This window comes from Motacilla alba, chromosome 12 (genome assembly GCF_015832195.1).
Source record: "Motacilla alba alba isolate MOTALB_02 chromosome 12, Motacilla_alba_V1.0_pri, whole genome shotgun sequence".
Classification (NCBI taxonomy): Eukaryota; Metazoa; Chordata; class Aves; order Passeriformes; family Motacillidae; genus Motacilla; species Motacilla alba.
Genome location: NC_052027.1, coordinates 900,194 through 914,439, shown reverse-complemented (window position 1 = coordinate 914,439; position 14,246 = coordinate 900,194). Strand labels below are relative to the sequence as shown.

The window sequence follows — 14,246 nt, the reverse complement described above, 5'->3', positions numbered from 1 at the left end:
TGGGCTGACAGCCCGAGCCTGGCTCAGGCAGAGCTGGGGTTCCACAAGTCCCAGCACAGTGCCTTCATCTCCAAACCTCTGCTTCTCAGCCCTGCCTCCGCATCACGGGGAGAGCACAAGCCCTGCTGCAGGAACAGCCCCGCTGCAGGAACTGCCCCGCTGCAGGAACAGCCCCGCTGCAGGAACAGCCCCGCTGCAGGAACAGCCCCGCTGCAGGAACAGCCCCGCTGCATTCGGTGTCGCACTCAAGCCTCAAAGCCTGCTGTGAAAGCAGCCACAACAAACCAGGAAACTTCCAGCAAAGAGGATAAAAGCTGAGTATTGGGAGGAAAAATAACCAATATTTCTTGAAGGCTGTGGAACATTCCTCAGAAAAGTTTGCAGGAGAGCTTAGCCATCTGCCAGGACCAGCCTGGCTCCACAGGTGCCACCCAGCGGGCAGGAATTGTTCCCTGCAGGGTGGGCAGCCCTGGCACAGGGTGCCCAGAGCACCTGGGGCTGCCCCTGGATCCCTGGAGTGCCCGAGGAGGCCCAGGGCATGGTACCAGGACAGCTCCAGGATCACACCCAGGCAGCTCCAGGATCACACCCAGGCAGCTCCAGGATCACACACCCACACAGCTCCAGGATCACACCCACACAGCTCCAGGATCACACCCAGGCAGCTCCAGGATCACACACCCACACAGCTCCAGGATCACACACCCACACAGCTCCAGGATCACACCCACACAGCTCCAGGATCACACCCAGGCAGCTCCAGGATCACACCCACACAGCTCCAGGATCACACACCCACACAGCTCCAGGATCACACCCATACAGCTCCAGGATCACACCCACACAGCTCCAGGATCACACACCCACACAGCTCCAGGATCACACCCACACAGCTCCAGGATCACACCCAGGCAGCTCCAGGATCACACACCCACACAGCTCCAGGATCACACACCCACACAGCTCCAGGATCACACCCAGGCAGCTCCAGGATCACACCCAGGCAGCTCCAGGATCACACACCCACACAGCTCCAGGATCACACCCAGCAGGGAGCTCCAGGATCACAGCCACACAGCTCCAGGATCACACACCCACACAGTTCCAGGATCACACCCACACAGCTCCAGGATCACAGTCAGCAGGGAGCTCCAGGATCACACACCCACACAGCGCCAGGATCACACCCAGACAGCCCCAGGATCACACACCCACACAGCTCCAGGATCACACACCCACACAGCTCCAGGATCACACACCCACACAGCTCCAGGATCACACCCACACAGCTCCAGGATCACAGTCAGCAGGGAGCTCCAGGATCACACACCCACACAGCTCCAGGATCACACACCCAGGCAGCTCCAGGATCACACCCAGGCAGCTCCAGGATCACACACCCATACAGCTCCAGGATCACAGCCACACAGCTCCAGGATCACACACCCACACAGCTCCAGGATCACACACCCACACAGCTCCAGGATCACACACCCACACAGCTCCAGGATCACAGCCACACAGCTCCAGGATCACACACCCACACAGCTCCAGGATCACACACCCACACAGCTCCAGGATCACACACCCATACAGCTCCAGGATCACACACCCACACAGCTCCAGGATCACACCCACACAGCTCCAGGATCACACCCACACAGCTCCAGGATCACACACCCACACAGCTCCAGGATCACACACCCACACAGCTCCAGGATCACACACCCACACAGCTCCAGGATCACAGCCACACAGCTCCAGGATCACACACCCATACAGCTCCAGGATCACACACCCACACAGCTCCAGGATCACACCCACACAGCTCCAGGATCACACCCACACAGCTCCAGGATCACACCCACACAGCTCCAGGATCACAGCCACACAGCTCCAGGATCACACACCCACACAGCTCCAGGATCACACACCCACACAGCTCCAGGATCACACCCACACAGCTCCAGGATCACAGCCAGGCAGCTCCAGGATCACACCCAGGCAGCTCCAGGATCACACCCAGCAGGGAGCCCCAGGATCACACACCCAGGCAGCCCCAGGATCACACACTCAGGCCGCTCCAGGATCACACAGCCAGGCACTCCAGATTGCCCAGCTTGTGAGCTGGCAGCGGCGCAGCAGCCCCAGCAGGGCTCTGCCCTGGGCTGAGGCAGCGTGCCAGCTGCCTGGGCTGTACCCTCCCTGTGACTGCTGGCACCCCTGGCCCTGCTGGCACCGACCTGGCCACGGCTGCACGGGCTCTGCTGCTGTGGCCGGAGCTGTCCCTGCCCAGCATCCTCCTCCAGCACCCTGTCACCCTGCAAAGCCAACCCCAGCCTCCCCACGTTCTTCCCTGGTTCCCAGCAGCTCCAGCCTCTCCTGCCTTCACTCTCCCCACCCAGCAGCAGCCAAGCCCAAGCACAGCCTGTTGCTGGTGCTGCTGGAGCCTCTGAGGCAGCTCGGGATTCCTAAAGCACATCTTTTCTCTATTGCTCACCCAGGATTGATCATTCCGGGCCCTAACATCAGCTCTGTGCCAGACAGGCAGGATCAAAAAGCCAAACAGGCAGGTGCCAGGGCTCACCCAGAGGTGCTCCATCCTCTGCTCACCCAGCACAGCTTCTCCTTCCCAGCCCAAGGCCTGAGCAAGACCTTAAAGAAACAGCTCACATTTACAGTGTAAGAATGTACAACAGCAAGATTTTTGTATGTGTCTATCTATCCAAATATAAACACCCACAAGCACAACCATGCTCAGAGGCATTGAGCAGAACCATCATCAGGACAAAATCTTGTGACCTGTGACTGCTCCAAACCCTCCCCTCCACCCCCACAGCTCAGCCCATCCTTTTCCCAAAAACCCAGACCAAAATAGAGCTGTTGGATGTGCCCTGAATGTGCAAACACTGGCCCTGCAGCACCTCGGGCCGCGCAGGGCATGGGCAAGGGGAGCTCTCCAGGCTTCCTCCTCCTCCCAGTGCCAATCAGAGGCCAGGCAGCCCAAGTGCCTCACTGCTGCCAAGGCCCAGAGGTGATCTCCAGCCAGGAGCACGTCCCGGGGCTTTGGGAACACTTGCCAGGCTCGTTTAGAAGCGCTGGGAAGGGAGGCACCGGCCAGCATCACCCGACAGCTGAGGGATAAGAGAATGCCCAGCACTCCCACAGCATCTCAATGCTCTCCAGATCCCAAATGACACAGCAAAAGTGTCCTCGGCACCACAGCCTCAGCCACGGGGACCTGGGGCTGCCCTCTGTCAGCCAGGGCCGCTTTGTGCCCCCTGAAAGGATGGGATCCCTGCGGGAAGCTCAGGTGTGCCCGGCGTGCCCCCTCCTGCACCTGACACCAGCTCTGCTGCAAAGGGCTTTGCTCCAAAACACAGCCCATGGAGGGGGACACCGCTATAGCACCCAGCCTGCATCCCCTGAGCTGCCAAAGGATGGGCACACCCAGCCCATGGAGGGGGACACCGCTATAGCACCCAGCCTGCATCCCCTGAGCTGCCAAAGGATGGGCACACCCAGCCCATGGAGGGGGACACCCCTATAGCACCCAGCCTGCATCCCCTGAGCTGCCAAAGGATGGGCACACCCAGCCCATGGAGCTGGACACCCTATAGCACCTACCCTGCATCCCCTGAGCTGCCAAAGGAGGGGGCACACCCAGCCCATGGAGCTGGACACCCCCACAGCACTCACTGCACCCACCCTGCATCCCCTGAGCTGCCAAAGGACGGGGCACACCCAGCCCATGGTGGCCCTGGGGACACAGGGACACCGAGGAGCTCCAGCCCAGCCTGACCCCAGGCACTGCCAGTCTCCGGGGCAGCAGGCAGGGTTGGAGAGCTCTGCAGGCTCTGGGGCTGGGCTCACTCCAGCCAGGGACAGCACAGGGGGACTGCCCAGCAGGGAGTGTGGCCTCGGGGGGGACAGGGCCACCACCTTTTCCTGGTCGTTATTGCCACTAAAGTGGTGATGGCTCAGAGCAGCTGCACTCCTTCAGCAGCGGGGCTCGGGGGGAGCTCGTGAATCACCAGGAAGGAGCAAAGCTCTGGCAACCCGTGCTCTCCTCCAGCTCTCCCTGCCCGGGTGCCCTCTCCCCACACTAATGGCCTGGTGTATTGGATTGCACGCTCCCCAAACAGCCTTCATTACATGCTTGGTATCTCCCAATATTATGATAAAATTCATCGTGGCCAGCGTCTGGGACAGCCAGCATTGTCACTCATTGAGATGAATCTGAATAGCACTATGAACAGGAATAACAACAGCTGATCTTATGAAACACAGTATCGTGCTGGATGGCTTTAATGCCTCCCAGCAAAACTCCTTTAATAGAATAAAATATGGAACGGAGTACATGTAGTTTTGTAGTATTACTGTTATGAGATTCCAAAGCAGATCAATAATTCTTATATAAAAATTAATGCCTTGAAATGATCCCTCCATTTGTCATTCCAGAGAGGTCACCTTATTTTGTTTCAAAGAGTAAAGTGGGAATTGCACGAGAGGACTTGCTGGAAATGTGCTCTCCCTGTTCCTGCACCCCTTGAGCCAGCCCATTACCCTCTGCCCATCATCCCTCCCTGTCCCTGTCCCTCTCCATGGATGAGCATCCCTCTCCTGGCAGAACCACTCTCCTTCCAAATGACCCTTTGCAGTCCCTGCTGCCTCAAGAGAGACACTTGAAAACAGATTAAGAGCCAAGATTATTGCTCAAATTGAATTCTGCCTTGTCGAGAAAATGAATTTTACCTCCAAAACACAGCGTTCCAGAAAAATACCTTCACAGCACCTCCAACCTCTCATTAGCGACTCCCCATGTGGAATTCCTGAAGGGAGGATTTTCCTGGCCTTTTATTTATACAGGAAAGATCAGATTGCACATCTCTGGTGCTGCCTCACAGCTGAGGCACAGCCCTGCATGGCTCAGGGTGCTGGCACACATCAGGGCCTCAGTACCAACAGGGACAAACACTTGGAGCCTGCTGACATGAAAGCTCATTAAAGAACACAAAACCCCCTTTTTTGAGAAGAGGCAAAGAATCAAAGGTTGCTGTTTCCTATTTTCAGCTTTTTGTTGCATTGTCTGTGTGAGAAACTGAAAGATGTGGAGTTTCCTGAAATATCTTCTCTAATATGAATCATTATTCCATTGCCTAAAAAGCATTGTCCTGTCTGAAGTGAGGAGAGGAAAATGCAACCATCAGGTCAGGAGGTCACAATAAATTAGCACCCAGGGAAAAACACTGCTGAAATGTGGGAGTTTCCTCGCCAAGCCCCAGGGAGAGCCCAGGTACACTCCAGCAATTCAACCCCCCCAGCAGCTCCTCGGGGCAAGCTCGGCAGGAGGGGCTCAAAGGTGGCCTAGGAATGAAAATTACATCCCATGGATTCCCCACAGTCCTGCAGGGAACTTGAACTAGGAGATGGAGGAGCAACCCGACTGCAGACATTTTCCTGGGAACTACAAGGGGTTTCTAGAAACAGATCAGGTCAGCAGTGAGCTGTTCATCAGAAAGCAAACACCCCGAGGGACCTGCTGGAACCACGGGATCACACATGGCTCTGAACATTCTCACACAGCCCTGCCCTTCCTCCCTGCCCGAGGAGCATTCCCAGCAGGAGCAGGCTCCAGAGCTCCCCTCACTCCCTGGAGCAGCTGAACACCAGCCCCAGCCCATCCCAAACTCCATCCCAATCCCATCCCAAACCCCATCCCCATCCCAATCCCATCCCAAACCCCATCCCCATCCCAATCCCACCCCAAACCCCATCCCCATCCCAATCCCATCCCCAGCAATCCCAGCCCCACAGCCTCCCCCAGAGAGCCTGGCAAAAGCGTGTGCATTTTGCAGGAAAAGAGCAGCATCCAACTCAGAGCTGCACTTTTAAGCTGCCTTCCTTTCCAAATAATCTCATTTTTGTGATTACTGTGTCTGGAGCAGAAGGCAGGACTGCAACTGTCATCTTCCTCCTTCGGCAGGAAGGAAAGGCAGCCAACACCCCCGGGGAGATCAGGGATGTTCCAATTTCCACTCCCAATCTCCCTGCACTGCCTTAGCCCACTCTGCTGCAAAGTTCCCTGGAGGGGCTCAGGAACAGCCCCCTCTGGGCCAGCAGAGCCACCCCTGATAAAATCCCACAGGGATTTAGACAAGAACAAAATCATTCTTGATTGACTCTGTAGAATGGCAGCCACCGAGGACAAAACCTGAAGCAGCAATTTGTTCATTATTAAAGCCTGTCATGAGGAGTCTGCAGGGAGCAGAAAAATAAGTGTAGGTAGCACAAAAATAAGTCTTCCAGCATTAAAAGAGAAGTCAGGGTGCTGATATTCCCTGTATTGCATGGTTCTACTCCCAGAAGGCATGAAGCACCCTGGCCATGGTTCTATCATGGAGTTCCCTTTGTAGGGGAAGCTACGACCCTGCAAAGGAAGAGCATTTTCTCCAAAGCAAAACCAGCAGCGTAAAAGCATCCTGCCTGAACTCCCCGGTGCATTTGGGAGCAGCTTTCCAAATTATTTTGGTGTTATTTTTAGGAGAGATATTTAATTTATGACCGGGCTGCTGTTTCCTGGTGCGCACTGATAGAATTGTGCTGGAAAGAAGTCCCTGCCTTGGGCACCCTGGAATGTTGGTGCAGGGCTGCTGCACGCTCCAGCCGCCCCCTGGAGCATCCTGCAGGGCTGCAGCACGGGCAGCCCCGGGCCGGGCACACTGCCCCAGCCCTTCCCTGCGGGCTGGGGTGGGACACGGCCCCAGGGATGCACTCACAGAGGGCTGGGGCACTGCCCCTCCTCCCGATGGAGAACAGAGATGGGAAAGAACCCAGCCCGAGGCACCTCCTGCCTCAGCCCCTTCCTGGGGAAGCCATGGCCAAGCTGGAGGAGCTGCCGTGCTCTCAGACACCAGCCCTGCTCCCCCCTGCTCGGGGTGGCTCTGCCCTGCTCCTGGCCAGCCCCTGCTGATGCTCTCAGCCATCATTTTAACCCAAGCACCTCCAGCAGGTCCCTCCGAGCCCTGGGCGGGGGCAGACACTGAACTGGGGTGCAGCCTCCCCTCCCTCAGGCCCTGCGCTTGCACAGGGCACCTCCATCCCCCCTCAGCTCATTCTGCAGGCCTGCTGGAGGGGCCTGCTGAGGCATCCTGCCCCACTGGAGATCCTGTGCCCACCCACAGCCCGTGGGACCAGCAGGAGCAGTGAGCAGCCCAAATCTCAGCTTGGCTCCATCAGCACCAGCCCTTCAGCTGGAGAAAGGAGAGGCAGGGTTCCAGCTGCCTGGGGCTCTGTGCCAGCCCCACACTCCTGGAGGAACCCGGCCCAGCTATTCCCAGGCTCTTTCTCCAAGGAGCAGCTCAGGGATGAGTGAGGGCAGAGGGACAGAGGCAGGGGAGGGGCTCTGATCCCACAGCAAACGCCAAGGGTCATGGAGATCCCCCCATGGTTTTCCACCCCAGGAAAGCTCCCTCAAAGCTTGCAGCAGCGATGGCAGGGTGAACTGCAGCCCGAGGACCAGCCCTGCCTCTCCCTGCTGCTGCACCTGTTGGCTCTGGCTGAGGCTGCTGAGGATGCTCGCAGCCCCCGCGCTGGGATGGAGCTGCGGGCACAGCCAGCACAGCCTCCCATGCAGGGAGGAAGATGAACCCTGCGTGGAGCTGCCCCTCCTGGGGAGCCGTGCCTGGAGCAGCCGGAGCTGCCTGAGGAAGCCCTGCTGTGCTCTGGATGGGTTATGTATTTCTGTATGTATGGATTGACTCCCATTTGCTCCCTGCATTAAGGCATGGTGCAAATACTTCCAAGATATTGTCAGAGAAGCAGAAACTCCATTAAGATTTCTTTGCAGGGGCCTCCACAGAGCTTTTACCTAGCAGAAGTGAGGGAAAAGCCAGTTTGGGCATGCAAGAAAGCCTTCAAGAGCCATCCACCCTCCCCTCACCCACTGCCCCAGGCAGCAAATCCCACAGTGACCTCTGAGAAAGAAGCTGGCTGCCACACTCAGGAATTTCGGAGAGTTCTGAGGTTAACAAGATTTTTTGTGATTGGTACTTGGTTTTCTTCTTTCCGCTAACTTAGAGCTTCTCATCCACCCACACACAATGACACTTAGCTGTTGAACGGGTCCACTTCTCCTCCTAAAATAGTTATTTTCTGTTTCTCTTTGGCTGAACATGTTCTAAATTGTGTTTTGAAGGAGGAGAGGACAACAGGGAAGAGGTTTACAGCATGAAAGATCTGCTTCAAGGCGGCTCATCCAAGCTGTAAAATAGATATTCAGTAAGATCCCTCAGTATGGGCCAGTTCCTGCTTCCTGGATGATCTGGTTAAACTGCAGTTTTGAACAGATGCTTAGTCACAATACATTAAAATATTCAGTTTATATAAATATCTCTACATGGAGAAACCATCCAAATACCTCATTTTCCACAAACTCCACTACGTAACGCATCACCAGAGGCTCTGTGGCATCATCCAAAGAGCTCCCGGTGCCTCGGTTTCCCTCAGAGCTGGATCTCGGACTGGCTGTGGGATGAGAACTGGGGTGGAAGAGCTGCTCCTCGCACCCTCCTGGCTGCTGGCAGCTGCCGAACCCGCACCGGAGCACAGCTGGAGCCCGGCTCAGCTCGCTGCGGCGGCGGGGCGCGCCCAGAGCGGAGCTGCCCTGCTCTGCAGCCGGGCACGAGGGCACGGAGCGGGCACACCGACCGTGGGGTTCAGCACGGAGCGGGCACACCGACCGTGGGGGCACAGCACAGCCGGGAGGGCTCGGAGCGGGCACACGGAATGTGGGGGTTCAGCATGGAGCGGGCACACCAGCCGCGGGGTTCAGCACGGAGCGGGCACACCGGCCGCGGGGTTCAGCACAGAGCGGGCACACCGGCCGCGGGGTTCAGCACAGCGCTGAGCCCAAGCAGGAGGGCACAGAGCGGGCACACCGGCCGCGGGGTTCAGCACAGAGCAGCACACCGACCGTGGGGTTCAGCACAGAGCAGCACACCGACCGTGGGGTTCAGCACAGAGCAGCACACCGGCCGCGGGGTTCAGCACAGCGCTGAGCCCAGCCGTGCGCTCGGATCTGCCGGGAGGCTCCGAGCGGGCAAGCGGCGGCTCGGCGGTGCTGTGTCAGAACAGCAGCCTGGCACAGCCCGGCCGGGCACAGCAGCGGGCAGCGAGGCTGGCCCGGCCCCGCTCGCCTCGGCCGGAGATGGCAGCGCCGGGCAGATGGCAGCGGGGACGCTCGGCGGTGCTGGCAGCACCGAGCGCGTTTGCCGTGAAAGCCTCACAAGTTTCCAGCTGGGAAAAGCGGGGGATCTCTCCGCCCGCTGCACAAAAATAAAAAAATCCCTCCACCACCTTCCGCATGCGAAGGCGTAGGACAGGGAGCGGAGAACTCCGCTGCTCACGATGCATCTGGTGGCGCTTCTGTCACTGTCACCGCACCCGCGATCGCTGCCGAGGAGCACCCGGCGCTCGCTGCGGGGCCCGGCGGCTGCAGCGGCGCCCGGGGGAACGTCCCCTCATCCCGGGGGGACACCCCGGCCCCGGGGGGACACCTCCTCATCCCGGGGGGGGACACCCCAGCCCCGGGGGGACAACACCTCCTCATCCTGGGGGGACACCCCGGTCTCGGGGGGAAACCCCCTCATCCCGGGGGGACACCCCAGCCTCCGGGGGGACACCCCCTTATGCCGGGGGGACTCCCGGGGATCCAAGCCCGGCCGGAGGCGGACAGATGGCCTCCTCGCACGGTCCTGGGGCAGCAGCATGAGCGGGGGTGACAAGTCTCCGTGCCCCCGCACCCAGCGAGGCGCGGCGCCGGGGGCGAGCCGGGCGCGATCGCAGCGGAACGGGGGAGAGGCGAGCAGGGGGAGAACGGGCAGCGCTGCAGCTGATGCATCTCCCCCGCACACGCACACACACACACACCACGCACGGCTCTCTAATCCTCCGGCTCTGCTCATCCCTCGCTCCTCCCGGAGCCTGGAGCGGCGCTCCCGGGCTGAGCCGCCCCCGCTGCCCCCGCTCCGGCCGGCCGGGCTCGGGAGGGAGCCGGACCCGAGCCGGGCGGGCTCTGGATGCCGGGGCTGCCCCGCACAGCCCCGGCTCAGCCGGAGAAAGCCCCTCCCGACCCTGTCCCGACCCCCCGCGACCCCCGGGCCGGGGCGGCCGCGGCCCCGCCAGCCGTGCCCGCATCCATCCCCGCCGGGGTTCCGTGCGCGGAGCGGTCCCGGCCGTGCCCCGCCGGGATGCCCGCATCCATCCCTGCCGAGCCATGGCTCTCTAACGCAAACCCAGCGCAACCAGCGCCTCTTCTCTTCCTTGTTTTTTTTCCTCCTCTTTTCCCTTAGGCATCGCTTCGTGCGAACGGGGCGATAAATCCAGAAAGCGCCACGCACCGTGCAGAAGGGAGAGGGCGGCGGGGAGGGGAAGCAGCTGCTCCGGAGGGAGGCGGATGGAGCACCTGGAGAGGCACGAGGGGAGCCGGGAGCGGCGGAGCCCCGCGGCACGGCCCTACCTGGAACAGCCGGAGGATGTTGGCCACCATAATGGACACGGAACTCCCCGATGCCCCGATCACTCCAACTACTTTCTCCGGCTTGACGAAGACGGGCGGCTCGCCGTTGGTGCACCTCACGTCGGAGGTGTCCTTCTGGATGAGCGCCTGGACGAAGGTGAGCGACTGCTCCAGCGCGTAGGTGTCCCGGGAGCAGGTGTCCAGGATGCGGGCGCCCAGCGTCACGTTGGGCAGCAGGTCCGGGTCGCTGTTGATCTGGTCCAGGGCGTAGAGCATCGCCTCCAGCCTGTGGATGCCGTTCTCCTTCTTGATGTCCCCGCAGGGGGAGCCCTTGGCGTGCACGGGGAAGAGGCCGCCCAGGGTGATGTCCCCCTCCAGGCGGATGGAGTGGGGCGCGTACATCTCCTGCCCGCGGGCCGCCTCCCCGAGCAGCAGCTCCAGCAGGCAGCAGGGCAGCTCCAGCAGCGCCAGCAGCCGCAGCACCCTGCCCGGCCGGCCCATGGTGATGCCGCCGCCGCCCCCGGGCGCTGCCCCGCGCTCCCCGGGGGCCGGGCCGGCCGGGATGGGGTGGCCGGGGGAGGGCTGCGGGTTCGGCCGCCCTGCCCTGCCCTGCCCTGCCCTGCCCGCCGCGCTCCGGCACCGGCACTGGGGAGCGCGCCGCGCCGCTGCCGCTTTAACCGGCCGGGGCCGCCCGCCCCCCGCCCGCCCCCCGCCCCGCCCCGCCGCCGCTGCGCAGCGCCCGCCGCACCGCCCGGCCGGCCGCGGGCACGGGATGGGCTCCGGGATGGGCACGGGCAGCGGGATGGGCACCGGCAGCGGGATGGGCACGGGCAGCGGGATGGGCACGGGCACCGGGATGGGCACCGGGATGGGCACCGGCACCGGGATGGGCAGGGGCAGCGGGGTGGGCACGGGCAGCGGGATGGGCACGGGCACCGGGATGGGCCCCGGCAGCGGGATGGGCACCGGCACAGGGATGCAGCCGGGGGACCCGGCCCTGCCCGGGCTGGCGCTTGCGGGTGCAGCCGGACCCGCGGCTCCGCGGACGGGGGAAGCGGGGAAACAGCGGCGGCCCCGCTCCCCGCACCCGCTCCCCGCTCTCCGCACCCTGCTTCCGCTCCCGCACCCCGCTCCCGCTCCCCTCACCCCGCTCCCGTTCCCCGCTCCCCTCACCCCGCTCCCGTTCCCTGCTCCCGCTCCCCTCACCCCGCTCCCGTTCCCTGCTCCCGCTCCCCTCACCCCGCTCCCGTTCCCTGCTCCCGCTCCCCTCACCCCACTCCCGCTCCCCGCTCCCTGCACCCCGTTCTCCGCTCCCGTTCCCCGCTCCCGCTCCCGCTCCCCGCGGCCGCAGCAGGGCTCGGGCAGCGCGGCTCGGGAGCGCCCGCCAAAGGCGCTGCGCGGGGGATGCTCGCTCGGCCCGCGGGAGCAGCAGCAGCAGCAGCAGCAGCAGCGGCAGCGGCAGCAGCAGCAGCAGCATCCTCCGCCTCGCTCTCCCGCCCGCGGGGCCCGGCAGTGCCGCCGGGGACAGCCGGGGACAGCGGGAGCACCCGGTCAGCCCAGGGCACCCGAGGCATCAATCCGGACTGTGCCGTGGGAACGAGATCCGCCGCCCGCCGAGGTGGGCACCGATGCAGCGGTGAGGAGGAGGAGGAGGAGTTTGGATGTAACCCCGTACTCCCAAACCCGGAGAAATGCAGCTGAGCTCATTCTATTTTAAGATCTCCAGACCCATTTTTCTTCTGCGCACCCAGATCTCGAGGATGCTGGAACATCCTCGTTTTGTTCCCTTTACTGAAAACTCTGACGCCCAAAGGGACAGCACCTGTTGCCGTTCCCTCCTGACCAGCAAATCCGTGCCCTGGCACATTCCCAGCTCCAGCCGGTGCAGAATGCATCTCTCAGATGTTCCCACCAGAGCAAGCACAGTTTTTGGAGCCAACCTTTAATTCCTCCTTCATAAATACCAGCCCAGGCATAGCTGCTGTTCATCACCTGGCCTCTGACACACTCTGGACCAGCAGAACCCGTGTGCAGGAACCTGCCCAGTCACAGGATCACAGAGTGGTTTCCATGGGGAGGGACCTTAATGATTGTCTATTCCAGCCCTGCCATGGCAGGGACACTCCCACTGTCCCAGGTGCTCCAGCCCCAGTGTCCAGCCTGGCTCTGGGCACTGCCAGGGATGCAGGGGCAGCCCCAGCTGCTCTCGGCACCTGTGCCAGGGCATCACCTCCCTCAGATCAGCCACACAGCTTAGAAAAGTGCTTCCCACACTGCCAGCCACAGAATGGAGGGGTTGGAAGGGGCCTGAAGGACCCCCCAGCTCCTCAGAGATTTTCCGTAGTGCTGTCACACTCCCACCCCTCTGTGCCACGGGGGTGGAGCTGAACCAGCCCCCAGCCCCATCCCAGCTCCTCACACCACTTCAGCTGCTGCACATGGGATTTCCTTCCCACTTCTCCCTTGGTACCACCAGCTCCATCCCCTTTTCCATCCCCACCCAGGAGAGCTCTTTGGTGCCTATTTACCTCTTGCCCACTTAAAGCTCCTCAGTCAGAATCTTGCCTCTGTTTATTATTATTATTATTATTATTATTATTATTATTATTATTATTATTATTATTATTATTATTATTATTTCTGACTCTTGTGATTGGAGCCTCAAGTTTGCCTCAAGTGCTCCAGTTCAGGAAGGATGTGGAGATAAATCACTTCTAATAAATCCCATTGTTTTGCTGGAAGCCCCCTCATGATTTTGAAAGTCTCCTGGCTTGCACTGTGGTTTTTTTTTCCCTTTGGGTAAATCAGCAGTTATTCATATACAATCACATAAACTTCTGTCCTCCCAAAGTCACAGAAAGCCCATCTGCTCTCCACTTCATCCTCCTCTTCCTCACAGCCTGGTTTGCTCCAGAATCAGTGTCCAGATCCCACTGCAGGTTCCCCAGGAGCCCAAGGCAGGCACGGCTGATCCAGGCAGCCCCAGCCCTGCAGCTCAGCTTGGATGGGCAGCAGAGGACCAGAGGAAAAGGACAGAGTTTGACAGCATGCAGATGCTCTATTCTCCTCCTGATTTATTGGTTTACACCCTAAAGCATCAGAGATTATTCTAATCTCATCACAAAAATTGATACAGTGAGCTCTGCTCCTGATAGCCATAGAAGTGGCCAGTCCCTGTCCCTCTCTGCCGAGTCCTGGCTGCTGGGCTAACGAGGAGCACTGGACTCCTCCTGAAACCCTGTCACCACTTTTCAGCGTCTGCCTTTGGACTCTGCAAACTGGCAGCGCTCTCCTGGATGAGCAAAGCCTTGGCCAGAAGGGAAGGGGCTCGTCTCTGGCAGCGCTCTCCTGGATGAGCAAAGCCTTGGCCAGAAGGGAAGGGGCTCGTCTCTGGCAGCCCCCAGGTGTGATCTCCACCGCAGGAGGACCCACTGTCAGAGCTGCTGTGTAATTAAACATGGCCTTTATTGGGCAGCTGGCGGAGCAGACACTAAACCCCATCCCGGCCGAGCAGCGATGGAGCAGCAGGAAGGAGGGCTGGAACAGTCCTGCAGGCACTGGGGATGTGGCAGAGGCTGCCAGGCAGCAGGGGTCAGCTGGGACAGCTGGCATGGACGTGCTACCAGCCATTCATCTGTGGGGTGAAGTCAGGCTCGGGAAGGCAGCCAGAGCTCCTGCTTATCTGCTGCTCAGAAAAGAATGGGTTTTTGGAGCAGAGGCCAGAAGC

At 60.6% G+C, this 14,246-nt stretch overlaps 1 protein-coding gene across 1 annotated transcript in view; it reads right to left on the bottom strand.

The window, feature by feature from the left end:
• Positions 1-11,097, bottom strand: part of LOC119706185 (metabotropic glutamate receptor 7-like) — a 125,750-nt gene extending 114,653 nt beyond the window's left edge. Inside the window, exon 1 of the mRNA XM_038149454.1 lies at positions 10,520-11,097. Coding sequence (XP_038005382.1) covers positions 10,520-11,020 — 501 coding nt within the window. The 5' untranslated portion in view covers positions 11,021-11,097. The remainder of the gene's footprint in view (positions 1-10,519) is intronic.
• Between the last annotated feature and the right edge of the window lie 3,149 nt (positions 11,098-14,246).